Genomic DNA, 26,818 nt, shown 5'->3' on the forward strand with positions numbered 1-26,818 from the left:
CCGCGGCTTCATTTAAATTTACATGGCTGCCGCGCTGAGCCGACAAACAGCTGATCAGCTGTTTGTCGGCTCAGCGCGCTATTTTGGACGCTCCCCTGCCGACATCAAAGCCCTTTGTCGGCAGCCCCGGTAAACCTCATCCCACAAGGATGCCGGGGCTTTGATGTCAGCAGGGGAGCGTCGAGACTAGCGCGCTGAGCGGACAAACAGCTGATCAGCTGTTTGTTGGCTCAGCATGGCAGCCATGTAAATTTAAATGAAGCCGCGATCATTTAAATCGCGGCTTCATTTGACTTTGCCTATGTGTCTAATCTACATGCCTCTGCCGACAGAGGCATGTAGTCTAGACACAGCCTAGGATTTGACTTCAACTTTTTAAAAGGAGTCTTTTTATCTCTCAGTGCTTCTTTTACCTGGTTGTTAAGCCATGGTGGCACTTTTTTGGTTCTCTTAATTGCATACCCCAAATTAAAAAGCAAAGTAAGTTGGGCCTGTATTATGGTGTCTTGGAAAAGTTTTCATGCAGCTTGCAGAGATTTTACTTTAGGTACTGTACCTTCTAATTTCTATTTAACTGACCTCCTCATTTTTGTGTAGTTCCCCTTTCTGACATTAAATGCCACAATGTTGGGCTAGTGAGGTGTTTTTCCCACCACTGGGATGTTAAATTTTATTTTACTATGTCACTATTTCCAAGCGGTCCAGTTATATTTACCTCTTGAACCAGATCCTGTGCTCCACTTAGGACTAATTCAAGAATAGCCTCTCACCTTGTGGGTTCCAGAACCAGCTGCTCCAAGATGTAGTCATTTAAGGTATCAATAAATTTTATCTCTGCATCCCATCCTGAGGTGATGTGTACCTAGTCAATATGGGGATAGTTGAAATCCCCCACTATTATTGGGTTTTTAAGTTTGATAGCCTCTCTAATCTCCCTTGCACAAGGCTGCAAAATAAATAAGCTTTACTAAATCTCAGCTGTTGAATTTTCCATGTTTTAAAATATCTTGATTACATAAGGATAAACAATATTTTAAAATAAATCTATACAATATTAAAACTGTGAAACAGCAATTTAATAAATTGTGGAAGAAACAAAGTCTGATGAAATTTTTGTTTTTATATCAAAATTTTTGCATGGTTACCTCATTTCCACTAGCTACAACAAACTCTGACACAGTGCCTTGCTTCCAGGGAGGAATTGCAGCCCATACCTAAATCCAAAGGGAAAACATATTTAAAGTTTTATTATGTCCTTAATATTGTATTTATATTATAGAAAAGTCATTTTCCAACTTCCAGAACGTCAGATCTGTCATAAGCAGAGGTTCATTAAACAGAATATCAGTTTCACTATTTCTGAGTACAGTAATAAAAAGGTTTAATTTGCTCTCTTAAACCAAACTACAGAGGAATGATTAATAGAAGCACGTATGGGTCATGTAACTAAGATGTATTGTACTGTGTTAAATACGAACTTTTGGAAAAAGCAGATTATAGCTTAGTGGAAAGCTATGAGCAGGTACAATACCCAAAAAAACAATTTCTCCAGTAAAACTGAAAAAAGTTAAAAACAAGTCTTATAAGATTTGTGTAAGGCTCAAAAATGTTCTGGCTCTTTAAATATGTCCAAGTTTTTGGTATTATAAGGTAAAAATGGTTTATCCAAGAGAAATTTCCAGTTACAATTCTAGTTTCGATCAAGATGAAGAAGCTTCACATGCTTTTTAAAAAAAAAAAAATATATATATATATATATAAGAAACCCCCATCCTCAGCATTTTAACAGATGCTGACTCGATGGATACTACATATCAAGAAATGGGGTAACTATTTTTAAACTAATATTTGTAAAGAATAAAAAAACAAAAAAAAAGTTAAGAAAGATTAATGAAACCCAGTTTTCATTTTGGCTTCAGGTAGGCAAGGAAAAATTAGTTATTTGCAAAGAAAAATAGTGACTTCACAGTACATTTTCAACATACATAAAAGTTAGAAAAATAAGACTAGTTACATCACCTCATCTCCAGGCTTGAAATAGGAAACATTTAGCCCACATTCCATAATTTCACCAGATACATCTCGACCAAGTATTAGAGGAAATTCACTCCCTGAGCTTTTCAATTTCAGCGGATCACGCTTCATATTTAAAGCAGCTGCTCCATAGCCATCTATAAACATGGTTTAACAGAGTAGGATTATTTTTATCATACTGCACAAATCAAACCAGTGAATAAGGTGTTTAATCCATGCATAACGCAACTTTGAAATTTGCATTTCCACCCCTGAAATTTTATTTTTACTATTCTGAAATGTTCTCATATCTAAAAAACTAGAATCAATTAGAACAGTATTATTTTATGTTTTAAAAAAGTTTACACAAGTATCAACATTTTAGTCTTTTATATTTATTTTGTTCCCTATTTGGTGCATAATACAAAACTATTAAGTATCATAAAACCATTTAGCTATTTAGAACATATTAGATATCATACTGACAGACATTTTATTATTTCATGATCAAAACAGTAAGTTAGCATGTGATAACACGCAGCACTTTATTCTCTTTAGAATTTCAGTTGACAACATACAATAATACTTAATAGTTTATGACACAAAAGAATTACCAAATGTATCCTTTTTCTCTTGAAGGGAAGGATGACATCAGCACCCATATAAACATGGAAATCACTAATGGCCTTACACAAAGAGGTACTGAGCAATTCTAAGGTCCATTAAATAAATATGACTGTTCTGGACATCTCATGGTCATGCTCCAAAAACAATAAAATCCTGTTAGAACTAAACATTTTCTATTCATTAGACGGTTGCTCAGATGTACAGGGCCTACCAAATATATAGAAGCAGAGTGCATAACTGTCCTATTATTTAAAAAAAAAAACCTCATAGAAAAATGAGCAATCACAATCTTAATTATGCAATATTATAATAAAGAACCCTGAAGGAACACTCAAACATAAAACATCCTCTCAGAATGAAAATACGGTCCTTTATAATGTAGGGATGTTGAAAAGCTCAACCATTACATGCACCTGCAACAGGCCATCAGACAGCTTCCCAGGAGTTGGTGCATGCCAATGCCAGCTTTTAAGCCAGCTCTCCTGACATACTGGTTCTTGCCTGCCAACTTGCTCCCAGGGAACCAGCTGCCACCTGCACTGCAGCCTTTGGTACAGAGGCAGCAGCGCAGGGCAGCAGCCAGCTCCCCAGGAACCGGTGCATGCCAGGACCTGGCTTTCTAAGCCTGATCCTAACACGCATTGGTTGACCCAAACCCCACTCCCAGGGAACTGGCTGCTGCCCCCACACTGATGCCTCTGATAAAGAAAATTCCTTCTGATAGTGAATTTTAAAATTTTAAGTATGTGCAAGGCTGCAACCAGCTGCTTGTATTACTAAACTGAAACCCAGCCTACTTTTGCTTTATTAGATGCAGAATAGTCTAAAATGTATTCAGCACTCATCATGACAATTTAACAGAAAACGGTTCTGTAAGACACTCTTCCTACAATACTCATGGAATTTTTTCCCCAAAAAGCACTGTTTAAAAACTATTGTAGCCAAATGCATATTTTGGTCTATAACTTACAACAATTTAATAAAAATAATATAGGTATAATAAATTAATTTATCATATGAACCAAGAATTTAATGCTAAAATACACAAAAATATAATTCCTACTCAAAATAAATCACTTACTTCTCATATTAACATCTATCGGGTTTAAACTTGCAGCATGGACTTTAATAATTACTTCATTTGGAAAACGTATTACAGGGAACAACATACTATTTGAAAAGCGAAGCACATCGTTTCGCCCATATCTGTCTATTATCCATGATGTCATAACTGTATATCTCTGACAGGAGAGGCTGATATTTCTACATAGACTGGGCTTGATTAAACTTTTGCCTCTTCTAAGGCAAGTTGCAATGGAACCCCGACTAAAAAGCAGACCACTGTATGCTGGCCTATAAAGCAGATGCATCTTTAAATACATTATTACCAATGCATATAGTGGGATCTTAATTTGATTCTGGCTAATATGCTAGTTGTGGAAAATGCAGTCCACACCAATGCTTCCCATCTGCCCAGAGATAATTTTTAGCAAATCAAATCCATGTATGTTTGCCAGCTTAAATTTTTTAAATCTTCTCCTATTGCTCTAATTCTTCTATTACAGAGTGGGGGGCAAGACTCTTTAGAATCAACTTTATCTACAAGGTGCGAAGGAGGATGACCAAACAATCTGACTTTTTCCCCACGAGCATCACAGCCCCAAGGGGTTCGTAGTTTGAAAGATGGAAGAAAACGGGGATCGCTTGGGGGGCCCCCCCCAGGTCCGCCTTATTGCAACCGACCAAATCTGAGAGCAAGATCAGCCACCCACTCAGCTCAGCCTCCACCCACGAGAGCCAGCCCCCCCAAAACGAGGGAGACCGGCAGCCCCCCACCTCCCTCCCTGCCTGCCTGCCTGCCTCTGTCTGTCTGTCCCCCCCCGCCTCCTCTCAGCGCGTCTCCCTGCCCGGCCGGAGTCTCCTCCGCGCAGAATACCCCGGCTGAGGGTCACTTTCCACTGGGACACGCCCACCCGTCCCACTTCAGCCAATAGCGACCCGGCATCTTGCCAGGCTGAGAACGCCCGAGCCAATGGAGACGCTCCTTGTTGAGCCGTGCGGCGCAAGATGGCAGCGCCCAGGCACGGCTGACGCTCTGGCTGGGGCCGTGCGGGCTGCTCCTGAGCGCGGACAGGATGCTGCGCGTCTCTCTCAGAGAAGTGAGCGGGCTCCGAGACCCTCCCTCGGTTCCGCCCGGGGGCTCCCGCCGATGGGGCGGAGGCAGAGCCTCGAGCCGCCGGGAGCCCCGCGCGCGCCTGTCGCCGGGTCTCGGGAGTGCCGGGTGCAGCCGCCCGGACTCAGGCCTGTGCAGCCGGGTTTAAACCCCCTTCCAGCCTAACGGTGCTGCGACGCTTGTCTCTGTATCCACAATACACGGATGAGCGGCCTGATCCCATAAGCACCGATACGCCTGATGGGTGCGACAGGGACCCCTCCCCTGCTTAGACGGGTTTCGTGTTACCGCAGTGTTTGGAAACAGCTCAGGACCTGGCCGGAAGAACAGCGGCAGAGCTGAGCGAGGCCCAAATGCTCTGAAAGAGTTGCATGTGACAGCTGGGGATGGGCTTTGTTAGCTAATGCTTCTAGTCCATCATAGAATCATAGGACTGGAAGGGATCTCGAGAGGTCATCGAGTCCAGCCCCCCGCCCTCAAGGCAGGACCAAGCTCTGTCTACACCATCCCTGACAGATGTCTGTCTAACCTGTTCTTAAATATCTCCAGAGAGGGAGATTCCACCACCTCCCTTGGCAATTTATTCCAATATTTGACCACCCTGACAGTTAGGAATTTTTTCCTAATGATAAAAGTACTAAATGCAGCGTTCCCTGTAAACGTGTACAGCTGCTTGGGAGAGATTCCAATGATGCCTAGCTAATTAGCAGAGCGTCCACAGCTAGGGTGGGTTTGTTTGTTTGTTTCTACCAGTGGTGCACATTCACAGGGATGTAAAATCCTGTTTAATTAACCGATTTGGGGAGAGAGGCTGTAGCGGCCTCCCTACCCTTGGCAGGGGCTACTTCAACTTGGGCAGCATGCCTCGGTGTCTCTCCCCCCCCCCCCCCCCCCCGTCATTAATCATTAAGGCTATGTCTACACTTGTGGCTTCTTGCACGAGTAATATGCAAATGAGGCTAAGCGTGGAATATCGCCAAGCCTCATTCGCATACCTAATGAGCCACCATTTTTTTCAGAAGAGGCTCGGCATTGCGCAAGAGGGTTTTTCTTGCACAGGAAGGGGCAGTGTAGACACTCCTTCTTGCACAAGAGCCTCTTCTGAAAAAAATGGCGCAAGTGTAGACATAGCCTAAGGGTGTGGTTAAACAGATACCTAATTTGCACATAAATCTTTATTCACACATGGATGTAAAAAAATCTGCACATGGATGGAAAAGAATGGAGGGAACATTGACTACATCTATCAGATTTATCTCCAATATTAAGGGATGGGGGTGGGAATTAGTCTTATGAACTTGACTGAAATAATTGTTGCAAGTCATACCAATTATTTGTAACTACGTCCTTGCAATTTTAAAATGGAAACTGTCCTTTCAGATCTCTGCAGCATTGAAAGAAGGCCAAGTGAGTCCAACAGAGCTTTGTCAAAGATGTCTCTCCCTTATCAAAGCCACCAAATTTCTTAATGCTTACATTACTATAGCCGAAGAGACAGCATTAAAACAAGCTGAAGAATCAGAAGAGAGATATAAGAGAGGTAAGTTTCCTAGATATATATGTAATTGCTGTTCTTCCATAAAATTATTTTACTGTGGTGGATTGAACCTTTTGTTAAACTGAGTGAAGTCTGCTGTTTATTTGATTGTCTGTATGGAACAACCATGGGGTCAATTGAGACTGAAGGCTCTGTGAACATATAGGCTACGTCTAGACTGGCATGATTTTCTGCAAATGCTTTTAACAGAAAAGTTTTTCCATTAAAAGCATTTGCGGAAAAGAGCATCTAGATTGGCATGAATGCTTTTCCGCAAAAGCACTTTTTGCGGAAAAGTGTCCGTGCCAATCTAGACACGGTTTTGTGCAAGAAAGCCCCGATCGCCATTTTCGCCATCGGGGCTTTTTTGCACAAAACAGTTTTTAGCTGTCTACACTGGCCCTCTTGCACAAAAACATTTCCGGAAAAGGGCTTTTGCCCGAACGGGAACGTCAAAGCATTTGCGCAAGAAGCACTGATTTCGGACAGTAGATCATCAGTGTTCTTGTGCAAAATCAAGCGGCCAGTGTAGACAGCTGGCAAGTTTTTGCGCAAAAGCAAGTGCTTTTGCGGAAAAACTTGCCAGTCTAGACGCACCCATACTGATTGTAAATAGGATGAATATGAGGTGAATAGGATGAAGCTTGATAAGGACAAATGCAAAGTATTCCACTTAGGAAGAAATAATCCATTTCACACATACACAATGGAAAGTGACTGTGTAGGAAGGAGTACTGCAGAAAGGGATACAGTGAACCCTAAGCTAACTATGAGACATTGTTGCAAAAAAAACAAACATGATTCTGGGCTGCATTAACGGGTGTGTTGTGAGCAAGACACAAGAAGTCATTCTTCTGCTCTACTCTGCACTGATTAGGCCTCAGTTGGAGTATTGTCTAGTTCTGGGCACCACATTTCAAGAAAGATGTGGAAAAATTGGAGAAGGTCCAGAGAAAAGCAACAAGAATGATTAAAGGTCTAGAAAACATGAGCTATGTGAGGCAAGGTTGAAGGAATTGGGCTCCTTTAGTTTGGAAAAGAGAAGACTGAGAAGGGACATGATAGCGCAGGGGTGGCCAACCTGCAGCTCTTTGCTTAGAGAAATTCGGCTCATGACCGCTCTGCACACACGCCCCAGGGCCTGGAGGAAGAAGCTCGTTGTGATGGCGGCGGCGGCAGCAGCAGCAGCTCCGGTGAGACCCAGGCATTGGGTTAGAGCTGGGGATGGGGTAGTGGTGCCTGGCTCTGGGGAAGGGTGGGTGCATTGGTTAGAGCAAGCGATCTGGGGGTGCCTGGTTCTGGAAGAGGGGTGGGGCATGGGTTATAGAGGAGGGGGGCTGAAGCACCTTAAAGTCTTCTAAAGTCTTCATGGATGTGGAATAAGGCAGCCAACACAGATGTCAAATTAAAATCCAGGGCAAAAAAAGAATCAGCATGTACCTGGTTTACACTGTATTTCTTTAAAGAAAATTCAAAGGCTGCTACAGTGAACCCTCGTTTATCGCGGTAGATAGGTTCCAAACCCGACCGCGATAGCTGAAAATCCGCGAAGTAGGGACACCATATTTACGTATTTATTTAACATGTATATTCAGACTTTTAAAACCCTCCCTTTATGTAGTACTGTTAACAAACCACCCTTTAATGTACAGAAAAAAGTCCGCGAAGTCGTGAATCCGCGATGGTCGAACCGCGAAGTAGCGAGGGCTCACTGTATATTGTTTGCCAGGCTGAAGCAATTCATCTGAGAGATGAGTCTCTCCCTTATTGTTTTTGAATCCGTCATATTTGCAGTCTGAGACAGACCTGAATTTTTAGAACTATAAAAAACCCATAATCTTCATAAATTAAAAAAAAAAAAAAAAGGAAACCATGTCAGAGATTAACAAGTTGGAGTGAAACAGGCACTTCAAATTGTGCTCTTGTCCAAAATGTTCTGTAATGTTGTTGTTATCACTATATTGTGTGTATTGTGTATATATATATCTAGATAGGTAGATAGATTAAAATATATAAAAATAAATATATAATGTGTGGCTCTTTGTACTCTATCCACAGCAATTTTGGCTTTTAGTCTCTAACTGGTTGGCCACCCTTGTGATAGCGGTTTTCAGGTATCTAAAAGGGTGTATCAGAGAGGAGGGGGAAAAATTGTTCTCCTTGACCTCTGAGGATAGGACGAGAAGCAATGGGCTTAAACTGCAGCAAGGGAGGTGTAGGTTGGACTTTAGGAAACACTTCCTAATTGTCAGGGTGGTCAAACACTGCAATAAATTGCCTAGGGAGGTTGTGGAATCTCCAGGGCTCGACAAATAATGTAAACTACTCGCCCATGACGAGTAGATTACAACCTGGAAAAGCTGGCGCAAAGCGATCTGCGCATACGCAGAGCGCAGAACTGCACGGCTGGCAAGCCATGGGAATCTCCATCTCTGGAGATATTTAAGAGCAGGTTAGACAGACATCTTTCAGGGATAATATACACTGTGCTTGGCCCTGCCATATGGGCAGGGCACTGGACTTTGATGACCTTTTGAGGTCCCTTCCAGTTCTAGTATTCTATGATTGCACTTTAGGCAATCGCTATTTACAGAAGATGAGGAATGATGTGGCAGGGGAGGAATTTCAGCCTAATAAATCTGCCGTACCATCTCATTGCTTCAGCAAAATGCCAGCCAGTATGTTCCAGCTTCTAGACGTTTAACCACTTTGAAATTCTTCCCTGGTTAACTAATAGCCATCTACCAATTACTAGAGCACAGTTGCTGAGCATCAGAAGATAGAATCTATGACTCTTGGTTTGGGAGTGGAGTAGACTTAAGCAGCTTCTTTAGATGAAATAAGCATTACATTGCAAGCATTACATTGGTAAGCATCTTTTTTGAATAATTTATCTAGTTGAAGCTGCTTCTTCAATTGCAGAGAATATGTAGTATGAGTGTAAATCTTGGTCTGAGTAAAGTCCTTAAATGATGATGTCAAAACAAAAGATATATTGTGAAAAATATAATTTTAAAAGCATTAGAGTATAACTCATAAGTGAAGCTAAAGAGTAAAATAAAATGTCATTGCTAAGTAACAGACAGTTTGTTTTAATACTAGATTTTCCTCTGTTGTCTTTGTGCCAACTTTGTACCAGGTCAGATACTGGGGGATTTAGATGGAGTTCCTGTAGCAATAAAAGACAACTTCAGCACAGCTGGAATTGAAACAACATGTGCATCAAACATGCTGAAAGGTAAAATAGCGTGTTGTAATCAAAATAAACACCATTTTGAAGCTCTGGTCCTTTTCTCTGAAGAAGCACAGCTTATTTAAAGCCTAATCATTTCAAAAACTGAATTACTTTTAAGCACAACACTTCCCTTAACTCCATCTGCCAAACTTTTGTGCTCTTTGGGGTCATATTTTTAAATAATTGTTAATATTGTAACAATGTAAATATATGAGAAGATCGATGTTACCTATAAGCAGTACATTAAAATGTTACTGCAGGTCCCTGGCCCGACACCTTGGGGACCTGAACTGTCCAGGACCAGCGAGTTTGCTGGACCAGGGGAAGTCAGTGCTCCCCTGCTGGCTGCCCCACTCCCAGACTCCTTTCTCTGGGGCTCCCTGCCCTGCCACTGGCTCCGCTAAAGCTGGCCCACCATGGCTCCCCACCTTTCTGCCTGCCCACTGCCCCAGGATCTCCTGGGATTCCTCGCAGGGACTGTCTGGCTGCTGCCGGTCCTGCTGCTACAGGGTGTTCTCTGGGATTCCCACCTAGGGCCACCCGGCGTCCCGCCCACTACTAGGGCCACCCTGGTGCTGCCGGGGATTCCAGCTGCCTGCCTCCACTAGTCCTGCTTCAGTCAGGAGTTCCTTGGCAGACTCTGCCTGGTCATCCCAGCCCCGATGCCATGGAGGGTTTCTGGCTGGGGAATCCCCAGCTGCAGCTGAAGGTTCCCTGGCTGGAGCTGAGCCACATGGCCCCGCTAACGCTGAGGGTTCCCCGGCCCGGGTGGGAACTCCTGGGCTGCTGCCTGTCACTGCTGATGCCAGGGGTTCCCTGCTTGGGGCTGGAGCTCCCCAGCCACTGCCTGGCCCCGTTGATGCTGGGGGTTCTGGGCCAGGGCGGGGGCTCCACATGTGCTGCCTGGCCCTTCCAGACCACCGATGTTGTTGGAGCAAAGAGTCCCGGATTTGGGAGGTTCAACCTGTAGTTTATAATCATCAGGTTATGTTTTGCTTTGTTACAGGCGAATAGTCAATGTTTTTTAAATCGTCTTTTTATATACAGGCAGTCCCCGGGTTACGTACAAGATAGGGACTGTAGGTTTGTTCTTAAGTTGAATCTGTATGTAAGTCGGAACTGGTGTCCAGATTCAGTTGCTGCTGAAACTGACCAGCGGCTGACTACAGGAAGTCCGAGGCAGAGTTGCTCTGCCCCGGTCTTCCTGGAATCAGCCACTGATCAGTTTCAACAGCGGCTGAATCTGGACGCCAGTTCCGACTTACATACAGATTCAACTTAAGAACCCCAGGCATCCCCAAGTCAGCTGCTGCTGAAACTGATCAGTGGCTGATCCAGGAAGCTGGGGCAGAGCAACTCTGCCTCGGGCTTCCTGTAGTCAGCCGCTGGTCAGTTTCTGCAGCGGCTGATTTGGGGACGCCTGGGGCAGAGCAGCTGGGGTGCTGCTGGGTCAGTTTCACTAGCTGCGCCCTCTTCCTCCCCCCCCCCCCCAGCAGACCAGGGAGACGCGGAGCAAAGCCGTGGAGGACGCTGGGGAGCCCCCCAGCAGACCAAGGAGACGAGGAGCAAAGCCTCGGGGGACGCTGGCTGCGGGACAGCCGCGGCACATCTGGGCTGTCCCGCTGCTAGCGTCCTCCGCGGCTTTGCTCCCAGTCTCCCTGGTCTGCTGGGGGTAGCCCCCCCCCAGCAGACTGGGGAGACGCGGAGCAGCTTTTCTTGCCCCGGAGGACGTGGGCGGCGGGACCGCGGCACATCTGGGCGTCCCGCCGCTCCCGTCCTCCGGGGTGAGAAAAGCCCCGTTCGTAACTGCGGATCCGACTTAAGTTGGATTCGCGTAACTCGGGGACTGCCTGTACAGTAAAACCTGTGTTATCCGTCATGCTCGGGGATTAGGGCATTCTGGCTATCTAAAAATTCCGGTTATCTGAGGGTTCCATCAACCTAGGAATGGACAATAATAGTAAAACTCAGGTTTTTAATATTGGTAGTTTTGTAGTGTGAGACTGTTGGTCTCACATTTCTATTTTGAGTTAAAGATGATTAGTACGTCTTAAATAAAAAATTGTTAAGCCAATCATGGTAAACCAAGCCCGACCTGTGTGCCTGAAGATGTGACAGTATTGTGGCTGGCGGCAATGCCGGTTAACAAAGTTTTCTGGTTAACAAGGTTTCACTGCATATCACATTGCAAACATAATATTTGTTGTGTTTGTAGCCATTTGTTCCTAGTTCTTGAGCTCAATGGTTGTCTTATATTTAATATGAAAGTCATTATTTCAAATTATGTTCTCTGGATTTTTGTTTCATAGCAATTTTTTTTCCTTTTGAATACCCATAGCTCATTTCACTCAGTAGGCCCATCAAGCTGTCCATAGGATTGTACGGATATGTTTCATTAGTAAAAGCACTAGTATTATCCTATTTGGGGGAAAAAATTTCACATAGCTGTATTAGATTTCTACAAACAGCAAACATTAACTAATGAAGGGAAAGAGTAATGATACAAAAAGAAGTAAACTGAAAAAATTGGGGACTAATCTTGCTAATTGATTTCAATTAGTGTTATTGTGTTGTTTGTAATAATGAAAGGGGGAAAATTGACTATAACCTGACCATTGCTGGTTAGTTGGTATCTCAGACTGCCTTTATACTGCATGCCACCAAAGCAGGGGTAATTGTGCATGGGTGAGAGTCTTGAAGGTGAAATTCTGATATAGGCTCTAATAGCTTTCTCAGAAAAAGATTTCTGCATCAGTATTGGTCAGAACAGCTGTTAGAACTCAGGCTGCAATTAGGGATGTAAAATCCTTTTTAATTAGGTAAGCAGTTAAACATTATGTTTTAACCAATTAACTGATTGAACAGGGACGAGCTGCTTCAGTCCTCCCCAGTTAACTGTAACTGGTAAGCAACACCAGGTGATGCTTACTTGGTTCTCATCTCCATGTGAACAAGTCTGAGTTAACTATACTAACTATACTGTTGGCTCAGTCTCAGGAGAAGGAAGTCTCTAGGAAATAATAAAAGTGCTGATTAAGGCTTATTCCCTGTTTATTATCAATACATTTTGATTATCACTGCTACTGTCATAAAGAAACTTGGTAGCACTGCACAGTGACAGTTGCCATGCAGAGATGATGACTTTGAAAGTCCTCCAGATGACATCAGACAATTTTTTAACCAGTCTGATTTTTTTCAAGGTTATATTCCCCCTTACAACGCTACAGTAGTTCAGAAGTTATTGGATCAGGGGGCTGTGCTTCTAGGAAAAACAAATCTAGATGAATTTGCAATGGGGTAAGTTATATTACATATTTAATATTGTTTCATGGATTATAATCAATTTCTAATCCTTAACGGCTGGGTTTTCATACATTTGTTATATGGTGGGAAATTCTCTCCATGAGTGTCTAATGACTGTCTGTGAATTTCTCAGTGAATATTTATCCAGTTATGGTGTGTATCCATTGTGGTGAGATTTTAAGAAAGGAAGGCCAGACACTGTAGCAGCTGTGCATGATAGGATGGTACTGAGGGATTAATTGTGTAGTATTTAATTTCAAGATGACTCCAGTTTTCTTGGTAACTGAATTACCCTCTGATCCGTCACCTAAGCATGAGAATTATCACATTGCCTCTGTACTCTACCTCATCTTGGAAACCCTGTAATATTCCAGGAAGGGCTGTGCTTTCTACAGAACAGTCTACATTCCCACCATTGTGTGACTCTCTCTAATGACATGCTATTTCAACCAATCTCTCATACCTAGGGTTGGCAGTTTACTGTATCTCAGGCTTAAAGATCTTAATTTTGAAGCAGACTCATCATTTAATTTGCCTGTCGCTTACATGGTTTGAATCCACTGACTTCAGTAGAGTTGTACTTAATTTAGGGTGAGTTAGGAGAATTTAGCCTTCAGTCTGCTCTGTAGAAAGGCGTGAAGGTATAACAATAGGTTTTTAAGCTTTCCTGCAACTCTTAATTTAACAGCATTGGGTCAACTTCACAAGTAAATCTATACCAGCCTTTCCATATCACAGTCAGATTTGCCTGAAGGGTCAGGAGTAATAGTTGGAATTGGAAGAAAAACACATATTAATAATGTGAAGTATTGAAATATAGTTGTCTATGTTTGTCCTATCTGAATTTCTCTTCTCAGATCTGGGAGCACAGATGGAATATTTGGACCAGTCAGAAACCCCTGGAGTTATTCAAGGCAGTATAGAGAAAAATGTGTGCAGAACACCCAGACTGAGAATGAAGACTCCAATTGGCTGATAACAGGAGGAAGCTCAGGAGGCAGTGCTGCTGCAGTGTCTTCTTTCACATGTTTTACGTAAGAACCTTTATGGAATTATTAACTGCATCATAACAGTGTGTGCCCTTTTTTCCTCAATGCTTCCTTTGTTTTATAGAATTTTCTATGAACTAGGTTACTAGTGAAGTGCCAGGAGAAGGGAAGATAATGTTTTTGTTTGAAACTATAGGATAATTTACATTGTATTGAAGAATTAGTTCCACTAGGGAAAACATAGAGGTTCTGAAATGCAGAACATAAATTATCAGTGATTTACGTAAAGGTAAGCTTTAGTCTGTTCATTCTGAGTATCATTCAAAATATTGCCAGGAACATTTTGCACTGCTTGACATTTATGGTGGCAGCAACAAAGAATGTTGCTGTTATCATTCATACCAACTCTGTCTCAAAATGTCATGGGATCCATGGATGCCACCTCCCACCAAAAAAGGGGGAAAAATCTCGATTCTGTGCTGTCTAAAGATCTTAAATTGTAATATTCCTTCCTCCAACATACTTCATTTATGTGTCAGTGTTTGTCTAATAATTCAGACATAGGATTTGGGAACTAATAATCTTCAGAATCCAGATATACTATAAACAACCAAGTTATGCAAACACTTAGAAATTCTTTTTTTTTTTCAATGTAGATTTGAAAAGAGATGGGTTTTTGTAGAAGCTAGTATTGGTTTATGATGATGTTGTAAAATGCTAACATTTTGTGTGAAAATATAGATAAAATGTATTATGTATATGGAGTAGCTTTTAGCTGTAAGATAAATATACAAAGTGTGCAATTTCAGGATGAAAGGTTTATCTTAGTATTTGCAAGGGGAAATTCTACACCACTGCACAATGCAGAATTTTGCAAAAATTAATATTTTTTGCATATAATTTCCTTTTTCCCCCGCAGAAGTGGGCTGCAATGCTGTTGGCTGCCAGTAGGATCAACTGGACCCACCAGAGCCCAGTTCCCACATACAAGACACTGCTGGGGAAGGAGGGAGAGCTAGAGAGATCCTAGCAGCTGCAGTTCTCAGTATGCCTGAGGGGAAGGAGGGGGCAGTACACAGGAAACACCGTGCAAGCCTAGTACCAAGAATCAGGCTCTCTCTCCTTCTTGGGCTTTGAGAATTAGGGGACATGTGTCTGGGAGGGACATGGCTGGGATCTGAGGAGTGAGAGGGTGCAGGAATATGGTTAGGCGGGGTCACAGGGCTGGGAGGACATTTAGCTGTATTGGCTGGAGGGTCTCCATGGCAGGGATCTGGGGGAAGGAGATGTGAGTGTCTGATCTCCCAACTGGACTCTGGGATAGACGGGAGTAGCAGGGCTGGCCCACAACATTGGTCTGGCAAGCTCACAGATATTTCTGGACCAAAGAGCCTGGACAGCCAGGAACGTGGGACTGGGAGGCCAGTCGCAGCAGAGCTACCACCTCAGAAAGCGTAGTCCTGGCTACTGGTGGAAGCAGAGCCCGGTAGCCAGGGCTGCCTCCAGGAGCAGAGCCAAAGCAGAGCTGACAGTCGGGAGAGGAGCATTGACCTCTCCTGATCCAGTAACCTTCCTGGTTCAGGACTGCTCCAGTCCCAAGGGTGCCAAATCAGGGAGATCCAACCTGTATTGAAATTTTGACAAATAAAATTTGCAGAATTTTTAATTTTGGAATGCAGAATTTTTGGCTGCAAATTTTCTCACCAGGAAGATATAAGGATATAAATGGTAATTTGTGTAAGAGTTTGAGTTATGTAGCAATGTCTGCTAGTTGTATAGAAGATTCCAGCTGCTTTTATTTAAGAATACTCATTAGTTAATGGTTTTGTTTGCCTATTAAATAGGAGCTGAGTGCCTAAAGGAAGATGTACTTTAACTTATTCTCATATTTGTGCATTTGAAAAAAATCCCATTTATAAGTCTGTGACTTTTAAGAGCAGAGACAATTTGGATCTGTTTTGAAGTATCAGTCCTATTAATGATGATTCTATTTAAACCATAGGGCTTTAGGATCAGATACAGGAGGGTCCACCAGAAACCCAGCTGCTCTCTGTGGAGTAGTAGGTTTAAAACCAACCTATGGACTGATTTCTCGTCATGGTCTCATTCCATTAGTGAACTCCATGGATGTACCAGGAATTTTAACCAGATGTGTGGATGATGCAGCGATTGTATTAGGTATTATTAGTGCCCGTCTTTATATACATTTTTTTCCAAAATCTTTGGAATTCAAGAGCCCACTGTACTACTTTTGAGTTTCACAAGCCTTTTTTCATCTTTCAGGTGTGCTTGCAGGTCATGATCCCAAAGACTCTACTACTGTGCAAGATCCCTTTAAGCCGTTTGAACTACCGAGTTTTATAGATGCCAGCAAGCTCTGTATAGGAATACCAAAGGTAGCGTTTCCAACTTTCTTTCCAGTGATAGAGTATAAAGTTATACGTCTTGCTCCCAAAGTCTTCAGTGATTTGGATCTATGGAGACAGCATGTGGAACTGAAAGTGTGTGTATTTCAGGATTTGCTGTTTACCTCTTCAGGCTATTATAGGGCATTGACTCTCTCTACAGAGTTCTGTCCAGTCTTTGGAGGGAATATTATCTAGAAGTTGTAAGGAATTGAGGAGCCTGAGCTCCGTGGCTTTAATGTTGGCTCTTTCACTGACTGCCTATTTGACTTAAAGGAAGTCACTCTTTTCTTGGTGCTTGAATCTGTGTCTATACTGCAAGCTAGGGATGTGCACCCTCTGTTTGTGTATACATGCGGTAGCTCAATGACAGCTAGCCTGAGTACAAATATCAGTAGCACATGTATCATAAGCACGGCAGAGCCATCCTGCATGTAAACCAGCTTGAAACTGGGGTGAACATTTTTGGCATCACTCAGCTATGGCTTTGCTGCTGCTTACTGTGCTACCATGGCTACATTGCTGTTGATACACCATGCTAAGCTCTAATGCTACAAGTACATGTGCATGAGTAGGAGAATTGTTTCCCTAGCTTACAGTGTAGACATAGCCTGAGTGTAAAAGAGGGGTAATACTTCACAAGACTGTTTATGGAGTGCTTTGAGATCCTTGGCTGAAAAGTACTACGTTAATGCAAAAGTTTCTTATGCTGTACAAAGAAGGGAATCGCACAAAAAGAGTTCTAATTAGGGATCATGTACCTAAGATTTAAAATTTGTTTTGCTTTTTTTAAATTAACATTCATAGAAGCTTTTCTATTAATAGACACTTTCAGTGAGATAATGGGAAAAATGGTTGGATTTAAACTCCCCTTCACTAATTGCAATCCAAGTATTCTGCTAGTACAGGTGAACCAGGAAAATTTTAGACTGAGTGACACTGTTTGGTTATTTTTATTGTCTCAGCTGAGTGAAATGCAAAAAGAGCAGATATAAGATCATGTAAGTTACTAAAATTGAAAATATTTAACATACATAAAATGATGTAAATAAGAAAAGACTAGTGGTATTTCTCCTGCCAGTAATGCCCCTTTCACAATATTATGAGTTTTTCTCTGTGTAAGCAACACTGTTAGTACTAGGATGTGGTCGAGTTCACAGGATTGGATCCATATTTTGACACTGAACTAATAGGTAGAACTGTAGCAAGTGTTGCCAAAAGTGGAAATGCAACTAAACACCATTAGTAACTTAAACTAACCAGGCTGTCTATCAGAGCCTCCTTGTAAGGGCTTGTCTACATGGGAAAGTTAATGCACTTTAAATTTACATCCTAGCTAATTCTGCTGTTCCTCAGTACCTCACTGCTCACTCAGTAGCTATGCTAGGCAAATCTCCCCACATTGGCAAATCCTAAGAGCATACACAGAGTGAAGCTTGTCACCAACCCCCCTGTTATGACACTCACTCTGATTTAGTGCTGTCTTTGACATAGGTATGACACTTGCCATTCATGTACTTTAGCCATTCTGCTCATTTAACATAAAAGCCTGGTATTGTGGTTTAAATTTTAATATGTACTGTACCTGAACTGAAGCTCAGTGCAGCACAACCGCAGTTAATAGACTCTGAAGGGGAAACTACCCGTTTGTCAAATTACAAAATAGAAGCAAGACTTGCATAGTGATATATTCTAACCTGAATAACACAGAGTAGGACCATTATGATCATCTTTTTGGCCTTAAAATCTGTGAAAGAAACCTATTAACTGAATACTATTTAATATCCTTTAATGTTCCACGCAAACGTAAGTCTGTAATAAGTCATTTTAAAAAGAATGTTGAGATGAGGTCTAATTTAACTGTATTTGCATCTAATAATATGTTCCATAATTTGGCCTGTTTGCAGATAATTAAGAATCTTTGAAAGTAAACCCATAGAAAATTTTTTAAGATGGTTGTGCATATGATTAATATTCTAACTATTGTTCTCTAAGGAATACCATGCACCAGGATTATCAAGTGAAACTCTGGCACTTTGGTCTAAGGCTGCTGATCTCTTTGAGAATGCAGGTGCCAGAGTAAAGGAAGTGAGTCTACCCCACACACAGTATTCAATTATCTGCTATCATGTGCTGTGCACAGCAGAAGTAGCATCAAATATGGCTAGGTTTGATGGACTAGAATATGGTAAGTTAAAGTTTTCAAAGGAAAAAGGGCTATATTTATATAAAAATAAGTATTCACTTTGGTTATTAAATTGTATAAAGATTCCTGCCAACGGTGTATGTGCTATGATGACTTAACAGACACGGTTACCTGCATTTAATGGTTGAATGTTTGGCGTTAAGTTTTTTCCAACATATAATAGAGTCTATTATATACTCTATTACACATATACAGGTATTGAACTAGACTGAGTGCTCTTTGTGCATCTGTCCATGGGTCACAGAATTGAGCCATTTGCCAAACAGTTAAGCAAGTGCCATAAACAAGTTCAGTTTAATTGAAAAATGAGTGGAATTTCGCTGCTTACATCAGTGTGAGTGGTGCTGAGTTTTGGGTGTGCTTTAAGTTATGGGTAGATAGGGCCTGATCCAAAGTCTATGGAATTAATTCCATTGAATTTCAATGAATACCATCGCTTAGGATCAAACCCCTGTAAATAAGTCGTTGGCTTTTCATTTCTGCAAGCAACGTTTGTTTGATTTTGTTTAGACTGAGAGAAACTGTATTTTAACGCATGTACTCTGCAGCACAAACCATGCATGCATTTTTCAGATCAGTTTTTAGACTCTGCTCAAAATAAACTGAAGGGTGAGCTATCGGTATTACTGAAATATTTCTACATATGCATTTCATGAAGGATGAGAAGAGTTAGTTCTCTCTACCTTCCCTGTCAGATTTAAATGAAACATAAGAGTGTTCATATTAGGGATATGAACAGTTAACCAGTAAGCATCACCCTTAACTGGTTAACTGCTTAACCCTTAACTGATAGAGGCTGCACCATGGGCAAACATTGCTCCATCCCCATGAAACCCACTGCAGACAGGGGCTGCTTAGGCTGTCTGGAGCAGCCCCTGTCTGCAGTGGACCTGGGGGGACCACAAACAGGGGCTGCTCTGGGCAGGCTGGCGAAGTCCCTGCTTGTAGCAGGATCCCCAGGAGTCAGGCTGGAGTGGCAGTCCCCCTTTAATTAAGTGATTAAACTTCCCATTTAACCCATTAACCAGTTATGTAGGATTTTACATCCCTAATTCATATGCAGCACTTCTTTCATTGTACTTTTCATAATGGATACAAATTTCTTGAGACCCCCCCCCAAATGCGTAGTCCCCAGTATAATTCCAGAATTAATTTAATATTTAACAAGTTTTTAGCTTGTGTGCAAAAAAAAATGTTAATATCTGCCACACTTGATGTACTATGTCATTATGAAGATAAATATTTTATATTATTTTCATGGATCTTTGGGATTTGTTTTAAAATTACTGGTGATTTACCTTTAGGACACCGTTCTAGTATGGACAAGTCCACAGAAGTCATGTATGCTGCAACACGACGAGAAGGGTTTAATGATGTTGTCAGAGGAAGAATTCTATCAGGAAACTACTTTTTGTTAAAACAGTAAGTTCAGCACATTTGAGATTTGAAATGTACAATATCAATGACTTATTTCTAAAGCAACTCAGGATGAAATTACTTACATTGGGCAAATTCTTTGTTGCTAAGGCAATATCTATTTATATTGATTTAACTGTATAATATGAGACACCTGGATTTTAATGCCTACAAATAAATGCTTTCCTACCTTCAATTTAGGAAGGTAGAACAGCATTTTGTGCAATGGGCACTTTGAGTGCCATATTGGTACTCCTTGGTTAAGCCATGCAAAAATTTAGCCTGTGGTGTTTTAGTGATTGCAGAAGTGAAAGAGGGCCAGTACGGCATACTGGCCCGTACACACCTGACATTAAAATTCTGCTGTGGCACATTGCTGTACTTTCTGCTCCCCCTGCCCTGAACTGCCAATGGAGAAGAGGGAACAAAAGGGGCAGCTGCCCTAGGGCCTGGCAATTTAAAAGCTCAGCTGGATGAACTGATCAGAAAGAACATATTTATTTCCCACCCAATCTCAATCTGTCTTCATTGATGACTGTTATTGGAGAGCATATTACCCCTCTAACTTTGTAAGATTTTCACTTTCTCTGCCTCCACCCTGTTGGGTTCCAACCAATGAGGATTTCCACTCTGCCACATTGTATTAGAAACATTTATGTACTGTTGTTCTCTGCCTTTAAAGATAAGTCCCAAAAAAGGAACAGTATGCTAATTACCTGCATTTGGAAACTCCAAATCAAAGACCTATGAACTGTTCAATAGGTGAATTGAGCTGAAGCTGTCTGAACTCCCCTAGCCAGTGGAAAGCTGCAAGCTGAGAGGGGGTATCTTCACTGAGCCATAGCAGGAGGATACAGGTGCAGTTGCCCTGAATTGTGACACTGAGTGCACATAAGAATATTCCTACTGCTTTAAAGTTTTACAGAGCTAATAAAAGCCATATGTCTTCAAGTTACAGATGACATCAGCATTTGGGCCCTTTGAAATCTAAAATTTAACTACTCGGTCTTTTCTCCTCTTAAAAGCAGTTGATATAAAATTTTAAACCAGGAAAACTAGTTGAAGACACTTAGTCTTACATGAGTCTTGAACATTTCCATTAGTTCTGCAACTCTTAAAATGGATCAGTTGTATCTTGATGTTTACAATCATTTTGAAAGACTAAGAATCAGGTTCTCTTGTAAATGCTTTAAAGCCTTGAAAAGTTAAGACACTTTCAGATTTGTTTTCATTACAACTTTTCAGCAAATTGGATCTTCAGAGTGATGAGCTGACAACTATGTATTGGATAATCTGAATTTTTTTTATCAGACACCACACTGGTATTTACTTACAGTTGATTTACAAAATATTTGCTGTTTAACCAGAAAATGTTTAATACCAGTTATTGACTAATTCTTTCGAAACTGAACTTCTAAACTTGACATGAAATCCTTAAACTTAGGGTAATGCTGCAGTAGGAAATATAAACTGTTTAGTTTGTTTCTGCTTCAGATATACACCAAAACAGATGAAGAATTCAGAGCCTCCTTCAGTCTAAATTGCTGCTTACATAAAATAAATCACTCCGGAATTTTGAGCAAAGACCTGATGTGGTTCTCTGGAATATCAATAAAAAGGACCAGATGTAGCAATGTCATTTATCAGTCATTTTCCAGACATCACTCTTCCATCATGCAATGAAATTCAGGGATAATTGAACAGTAGACTTCCAGAAAGAGACTGGGTCACAAAATATCTAGAGCCTACCCTTCACATGGCTTGTGTTTTCCTTTATTTATATTCCCTCTCCACTCTTCAGTGACACTTGATCCTAGTTCTTCCTGCATGTGTTTCATGACTCATTTTAAGAACATACTTTAGTGCCATTAGGGCATCTGCAACCATGCTGCTTTGATGACTGAGTTTGTGCTGTTGAAAACCTAGGTGTTTGAAGCGATGCAGTCCTTCAACTCAGAGGGAACACTGGGTTTGTTTTTTCCCCACTGGTGTCTCATCCATTTTAATTATTGATGGTATTAAACTTAATTTCTAACTCCAGTGATTCTTTGTTCCTAGGAACTATGAAAATTATTTTATCAAGGCCCAAAAAGTTAGACGACTCATCGCCAATGACTTTGTGAATGTTTTCAATGGTGGTATTGATGTTTTGCTCACTCCTACTACTCTAAGAGATACAATACCATATGTAGAATTTATCAAAGAAGACAATAGAACCCGCAGTGCACAGGATGATATTTTTACACAGGCCGCAAACATGGCAGGTAAGTAGAGAAAGAAGTGCTTCTACTTAGAATATTCCCCTGCTAATCTTCAATTTAGTATCCATTCTCACTAGCTGACTGCCTTCTTTTTATAGGATCTCTGTATAGAAAGCAACTGTCTGAATCTAGTTGTCAGTATGTTTATCTGAGTAGCAAAGCTTATATTGACCATAAGATGGTGGTAATGTAATGTGAGTTCATTCACTAAATGTGCAAGAATTTAATATATAATTACTCTTGGAGGAATTTTGCACTAAAACATTTTTAAAAATCTGAACCAATAATTAGAAATTCTGCACACCATTTAAAAATTCTGTATATTTGGTTTGTGAAAATAACACAATATAATTACACTTCACATTATTTTGGTAATTTATTTCAAAATCAGGTCAATATATCTGTAACAATGCAGACAATAAAAAAGAATCTGGAAATTTGTTTTGACAAATAGATTCCTTACTAGGCACATTAATGCAGAACTTTGAGTAATACTTACAGTACAGAAGAATGGTGGGCAACCTGCAGCGCATGGACTGGATATGTCCCATCAAGGTTCTATGTGTGGCCCACAAGATATTTTGTGAACTGTTGCTCACGCACAGGATTGCCAGATTCCACTGGCTTCCATCGACAGAGTTTCTTTCCTACCAATATCACTAAAGTGACATGCATGTACAGCAAGGGCATAGTAAGTGAGGTGTGTGCTGATTGCACACAACATTGTGAGAGCCATGTGTTCCTTCTGCATCCAGTCAGCATACCCCACAATTTCTAGATATGCAAGTACAGTTAGCAAAACTACCCTCTCTCAATAGACCATCTTGGTTATGACAGTCTTGCGATCCACTAAGATGGTGGGCCACTCATGCAGCCCACTCACTAGCCTAGGTTGCCCCTCACTGTTATAAAACCATATTTCACCTCAGAAGCAGAGCAAAGGCTTGGGGAATCGGGTAGGAGAAGAGCTGAGGGAAAAGAAAGTAATTGCTGGAAAGGAGCCTGGGAGTGTACCTGGAGTATTGGTGGATTTGGGTGGGAGAATTATGCAACAGGTGCTATTTAGGGGAGGGGGGAGTAGGAGGAGGGGAGGAATTGTTAAGGAATTGAGGAGCCTCCTCCTCTTCTTCCTCCCCCATATGTAGAACATGCATGACCCCAGCTTCTCCTAGTCACTCAGGCACATCTGCCTTGTCCCTGTGTGGTCCTGTACCCCCTTCCCATTCAGCCTCTTGTGTTACCCCACTAGCTCTTGTGTCCCCAGAGACCCCTCAGCAGTCCTCTGTGTCCCACTCTGTCCACCACTACCCCATCCTGTGCCTCCTCACCTAGTCCTGTAGAGGAACCCAGCCTCTGCCCTCTTCATATCTGCAATTGGCTGTTCCAGTTCCTGAGCAACTACCCTCTTTCTGGCACCACAAGCCCCTAGCGGGTAAAAAGTGTAACTGCAGCACCTCTCTGGCAGAATGCATTTTCTACAGGTGCAGGGAATATGCAGAGGGTATGAATTCTGTGCATTTGCACAGAATTCCCCCAAGAGTAATAATCTTGGTTATATGACTAAGATTTTTAACTTTAGTGTCTTTGCTTACATGCTTTTGTTTTGGTTCCCTTTCCTAAGAGTCACTTTTGTAATAATTAATGTAATAGCTAATCTGCCACATATGATGTTTTAATAATTTTGCTTTTCCCTCCCCCCTCAGGGCTGCCAGCCATAACTGTTCCAACAGCAGTTTCGGAGAGAGGTTTGCCAATTGGGCTTCAGTTTATTGGCCGTGCATTCCGAGAGCAGCAGCTTCTTACTGTAGCCAAATGGTTTGAAAAACAAGTACAGTTCCCTATGATACAATTACAGGGAATGATGGATCATGGTCACATTGTGTCTCTCCATCAGAAATCCGCCTCTCTTTCATAACACAATACTTGGTGGCTTCATTAGCTGAAGTAAGGAGGATTTTAGAATATCTCAATCACTTTGTGCTGTTTTCAAATTGAGAAGAAATGTAATCCTTCTGTTTTTGTACAAAAGGATGGGTTGAAAAATCTAAAAACATCTATATTGAAGCAGCATGCAAAAGACAAGCAGGAGAGCTGGTTAGTGTGCAGTTAAACTGAAGTGAGGACTATGGTCTGTTCCCTACAACTAAGAACTGCCTGTATTGTTTATACTTAACATGAAAAAATATATTCAACGTGTATATCTTTATAATTATAGAGCAGCTTTCCCCTCTTCATTCAAGGCAACCTGCGGTACTTGAATAACATGCAGTCTTCCTTCAGAGTATAGTCCTAGAGTTCTGGTCTCCTGCTTCCTCCCAAGTTGTGTGGAACCAAGCTATGGAGGAGTCTTCAACCATAGTAGGCCTTAGTGAAGGAGAGTTATGCAAGAGCCTTGAGGCTGTCACCTGATAGGCTGATCATACCACTGAATTTGCCTACTTGCCCTCAGGGGTGCCCTACCACCCTTTCCTGCTATTCCAGAACCTGTAGTCATATTCAAAAAAATTTCCATAAAAATATGGAAGTGCAGTATTACACTCTGCACTCAAGGTTGGAAAGAAAGAGATGAGGGTGTGAAATTTCTTGTTCATTTCCAATCTCCTCAAGAGCAAGCACGTATCTAAACCACATACAGCACAGAAGAGCCATCTTTGTACAGAACCTGAAGGTGGCTGTGGTATTGAGCCTTTCCACAAGAACTAATTTGTAGATGTTTCCTTTCAGAAACAACCTTCTAATTTTCAGAAATTACTCTTCTGCTTGCTCCCTCTGTTTTTGAGGCATATATTTTCCTCACTGAAGACATTGCAGAAAGTTAGTCTTCCTGCTGAACGTTATTTGACACAGATGAAATGTTATGCATTTCCAACCCAGATGTTAGAATGTAAGATTTAACAGCCAGTAACATCTGCAAAATTTACCCTCAGAACCATTGTTTTCCATGTCACCAACCAGAGTGCTTATTTCTTTGTAACTCTCAGGTTTAGAGGCTCTGTTTTCTTCTCTCAAGGGATGATGATAAGAAATGAGGTAATTAAGCTGAGGGACCACAGCATTGGTGGTTTTCATGAATAGGTTTGACAAACACCTGACAGGGATAGTCTAGAGATTTAGTTGATCCTATTTCAGGAGAGTGGGAAGTAGATTACTTCAAGGTCCCTTCCAGCCCTACATTTCTGACTGCATGTGACCCCTCTTGTTCAGAGTCCACTCACTGCATCCCTTCCTACTGACACAGACTGTCCTTCACTCATCCTTCACTGAGGTGAGAAGGGGTGAAGGCTCCAGCTGGGGGTGCAGACTCTTGGGTGGGGCCAGGAGTGATGAGTTTTAAGTGCAAGAGGGGGGTCCTGACTGGGGCTAAGGCATTCCAAATGTGGGAGTGGGCTCTAGGGGTTGGGGTGCTGGCTGTGGGAGGGAGGTTGGGTCCATGAGGAGGCTTAGGGCTGGGGTAAGGTGCAGAAGGTGATGTGGGGAGTAGGCTGAGGGGGGCCTCTGCTGAGTCAGAAGAGTTGTAAGAGGAAGCGGGGGTGCAAGAGGGGATGTGGGTGCTGGCTCCAAGAGGAAGTTTGGGATGGGGGGGTTGACCTGGGGCAGGAGTTGAAGAAGTGGGAGGGATATCAGGGCACAGGCTCCAGCCAGCTACTGCTTACCTCAGACAGCTCCTGGTCAGCAGTGCAGAGGGGCTAATTGTGTGATTTCCAGAAGAAGCCAGCATGTCCCTATAGCCCCTCAGAGGCTCCAGGGAGCTCTGCATGTTCCCACAGGCTCTGGGGGCAGGGCATTGCCACACTGCCTAGGAGCTGCAGGGACATGCTGGACATTTGCAGAAGCTGCACGGAGTCAGGGAGCCTGTCTTACACCTGTTGCATCACTGACCAGACTTTTTACAGCCCTGTCAGTGGTGCTGGTGCCTGGCAACCCTAGCACTCACTGAAATTAAGCCTGTAAAATATGTACACTAGCAACCAAGTTACCAATGCACATAAAGTGATATCTAATTTGTTTTTTTTTTGTCTGATTCCGACTCAGTCACATAGGGGAAAAATCATTGGCAAGTTAAAATGGCAAACAATTTCCATGGTGCTTTAATTAAAAGCTTAAAAACCTTAATTACATGCAGTAAACAAGACAGTTTCCTATAGTTAGTAAAGCAGTGGGCCATAAGGGAATATGGTAGGTTTGGTGTGGGGGGAGGAAGGGGGGAAAAAGGAGAGGAAGGTGAATGGTGATACATAGTTTCAGCTAGTCTGTTACAGACAAGGCAGATTCAGTCAGGATGCTGTTGTCACACTGACACCCCAGCCGAATGGTATATTCTATGAATAATTTCATTAAGCTCATTCCAAATGTGCACTCTTGGATCATTAGACCAGTTTTTAACATGGAGTTAGTTACAGGCAATCCACCGAGACTCTCGAGCCTATCTTGCCACCCAGACAAACTGAACACAGTAATGAGAACTGATTGAAAAACTATTCCCAGAGAGTACTTATCAATGAATGGTTCACAGTCAAGCTGGAAGGGCATATTGAGTGAGGCCCCGCTAGAATCAGTTCTGGATCCAGATTAAAATTGCAAGTGATCTGGACAAACTGGGGAAATGGACTGAAGAAAATAGGATGAAATTCAATAAGGACAAATGCAAAGTAC

The 26,818-nt window shown here is 42.0% G+C and overlaps 2 protein-coding genes across 3 annotated transcripts in view; one reads left to right on the top strand and one right to left on the bottom strand.

Moving 5' to 3' along the window:
• RTN4IP1 (reticulon 4 interacting protein 1) overlaps positions 1 to 4,483 on the bottom strand; it is a 32,545-nt gene extending 28,062 nt beyond the window's left edge. Inside the window, exons 1-3 of one of the 2 annotated variants that reach the window (XM_075923956.1) lie at positions 3,722 to 4,483; positions 2,020 to 2,171; positions 1,146 to 1,214 (exon numbers count right to left, since the gene is read on the bottom strand). In XM_075923956.1, coding sequence (XP_075780071.1) covers positions 1,146 to 1,214; positions 2,020 to 2,171; positions 3,722 to 4,022 — 522 coding nt within the window. In that variant the 5' untranslated portion in view covers positions 4,023 to 4,483. The remainder of the gene's footprint in view (positions 1 to 1,145; positions 1,215 to 2,019; positions 2,172 to 3,721) is intronic. The other variant, XM_014573686.2, reaches the window with a different exon arrangement.
• A 180-nt stretch (positions 4,484 to 4,663) lies between these two features.
• QRSL1 (glutaminyl-tRNA amidotransferase subunit QRSL1) lies at positions 4,664 to 26,170 on the top strand. Its single transcript, XM_075923955.1, has 11 exons — positions 4,664 to 4,799; positions 6,194 to 6,353; positions 9,490 to 9,588; positions 12,786 to 12,882; positions 13,746 to 13,922; positions 15,880 to 16,055; positions 16,161 to 16,273; positions 18,278 to 18,470; positions 19,793 to 19,910; positions 21,963 to 22,168; positions 23,869 to 26,170. Exons 1-11 carry the CDS (start codon positions 4,776 to 4,778, stop codon positions 24,078 to 24,080), a joined length of 1,575 nt encoding a protein of 524 aa, XP_075780070.1. The 5' UTR covers positions 4,664 to 4,775; the 3' UTR covers positions 24,081 to 26,170.
• The last annotated feature ends 648 nt before the right edge of the window (positions 26,171 to 26,818 follow it).

This window comes from Pelodiscus sinensis, chromosome 3 (assembly GCF_049634645.1).
Source record: "Pelodiscus sinensis isolate JC-2024 chromosome 3, ASM4963464v1, whole genome shotgun sequence".
NCBI classification, from domain to species: domain Eukaryota; kingdom Metazoa; phylum Chordata; order Testudines; family Trionychidae; genus Pelodiscus; species Pelodiscus sinensis.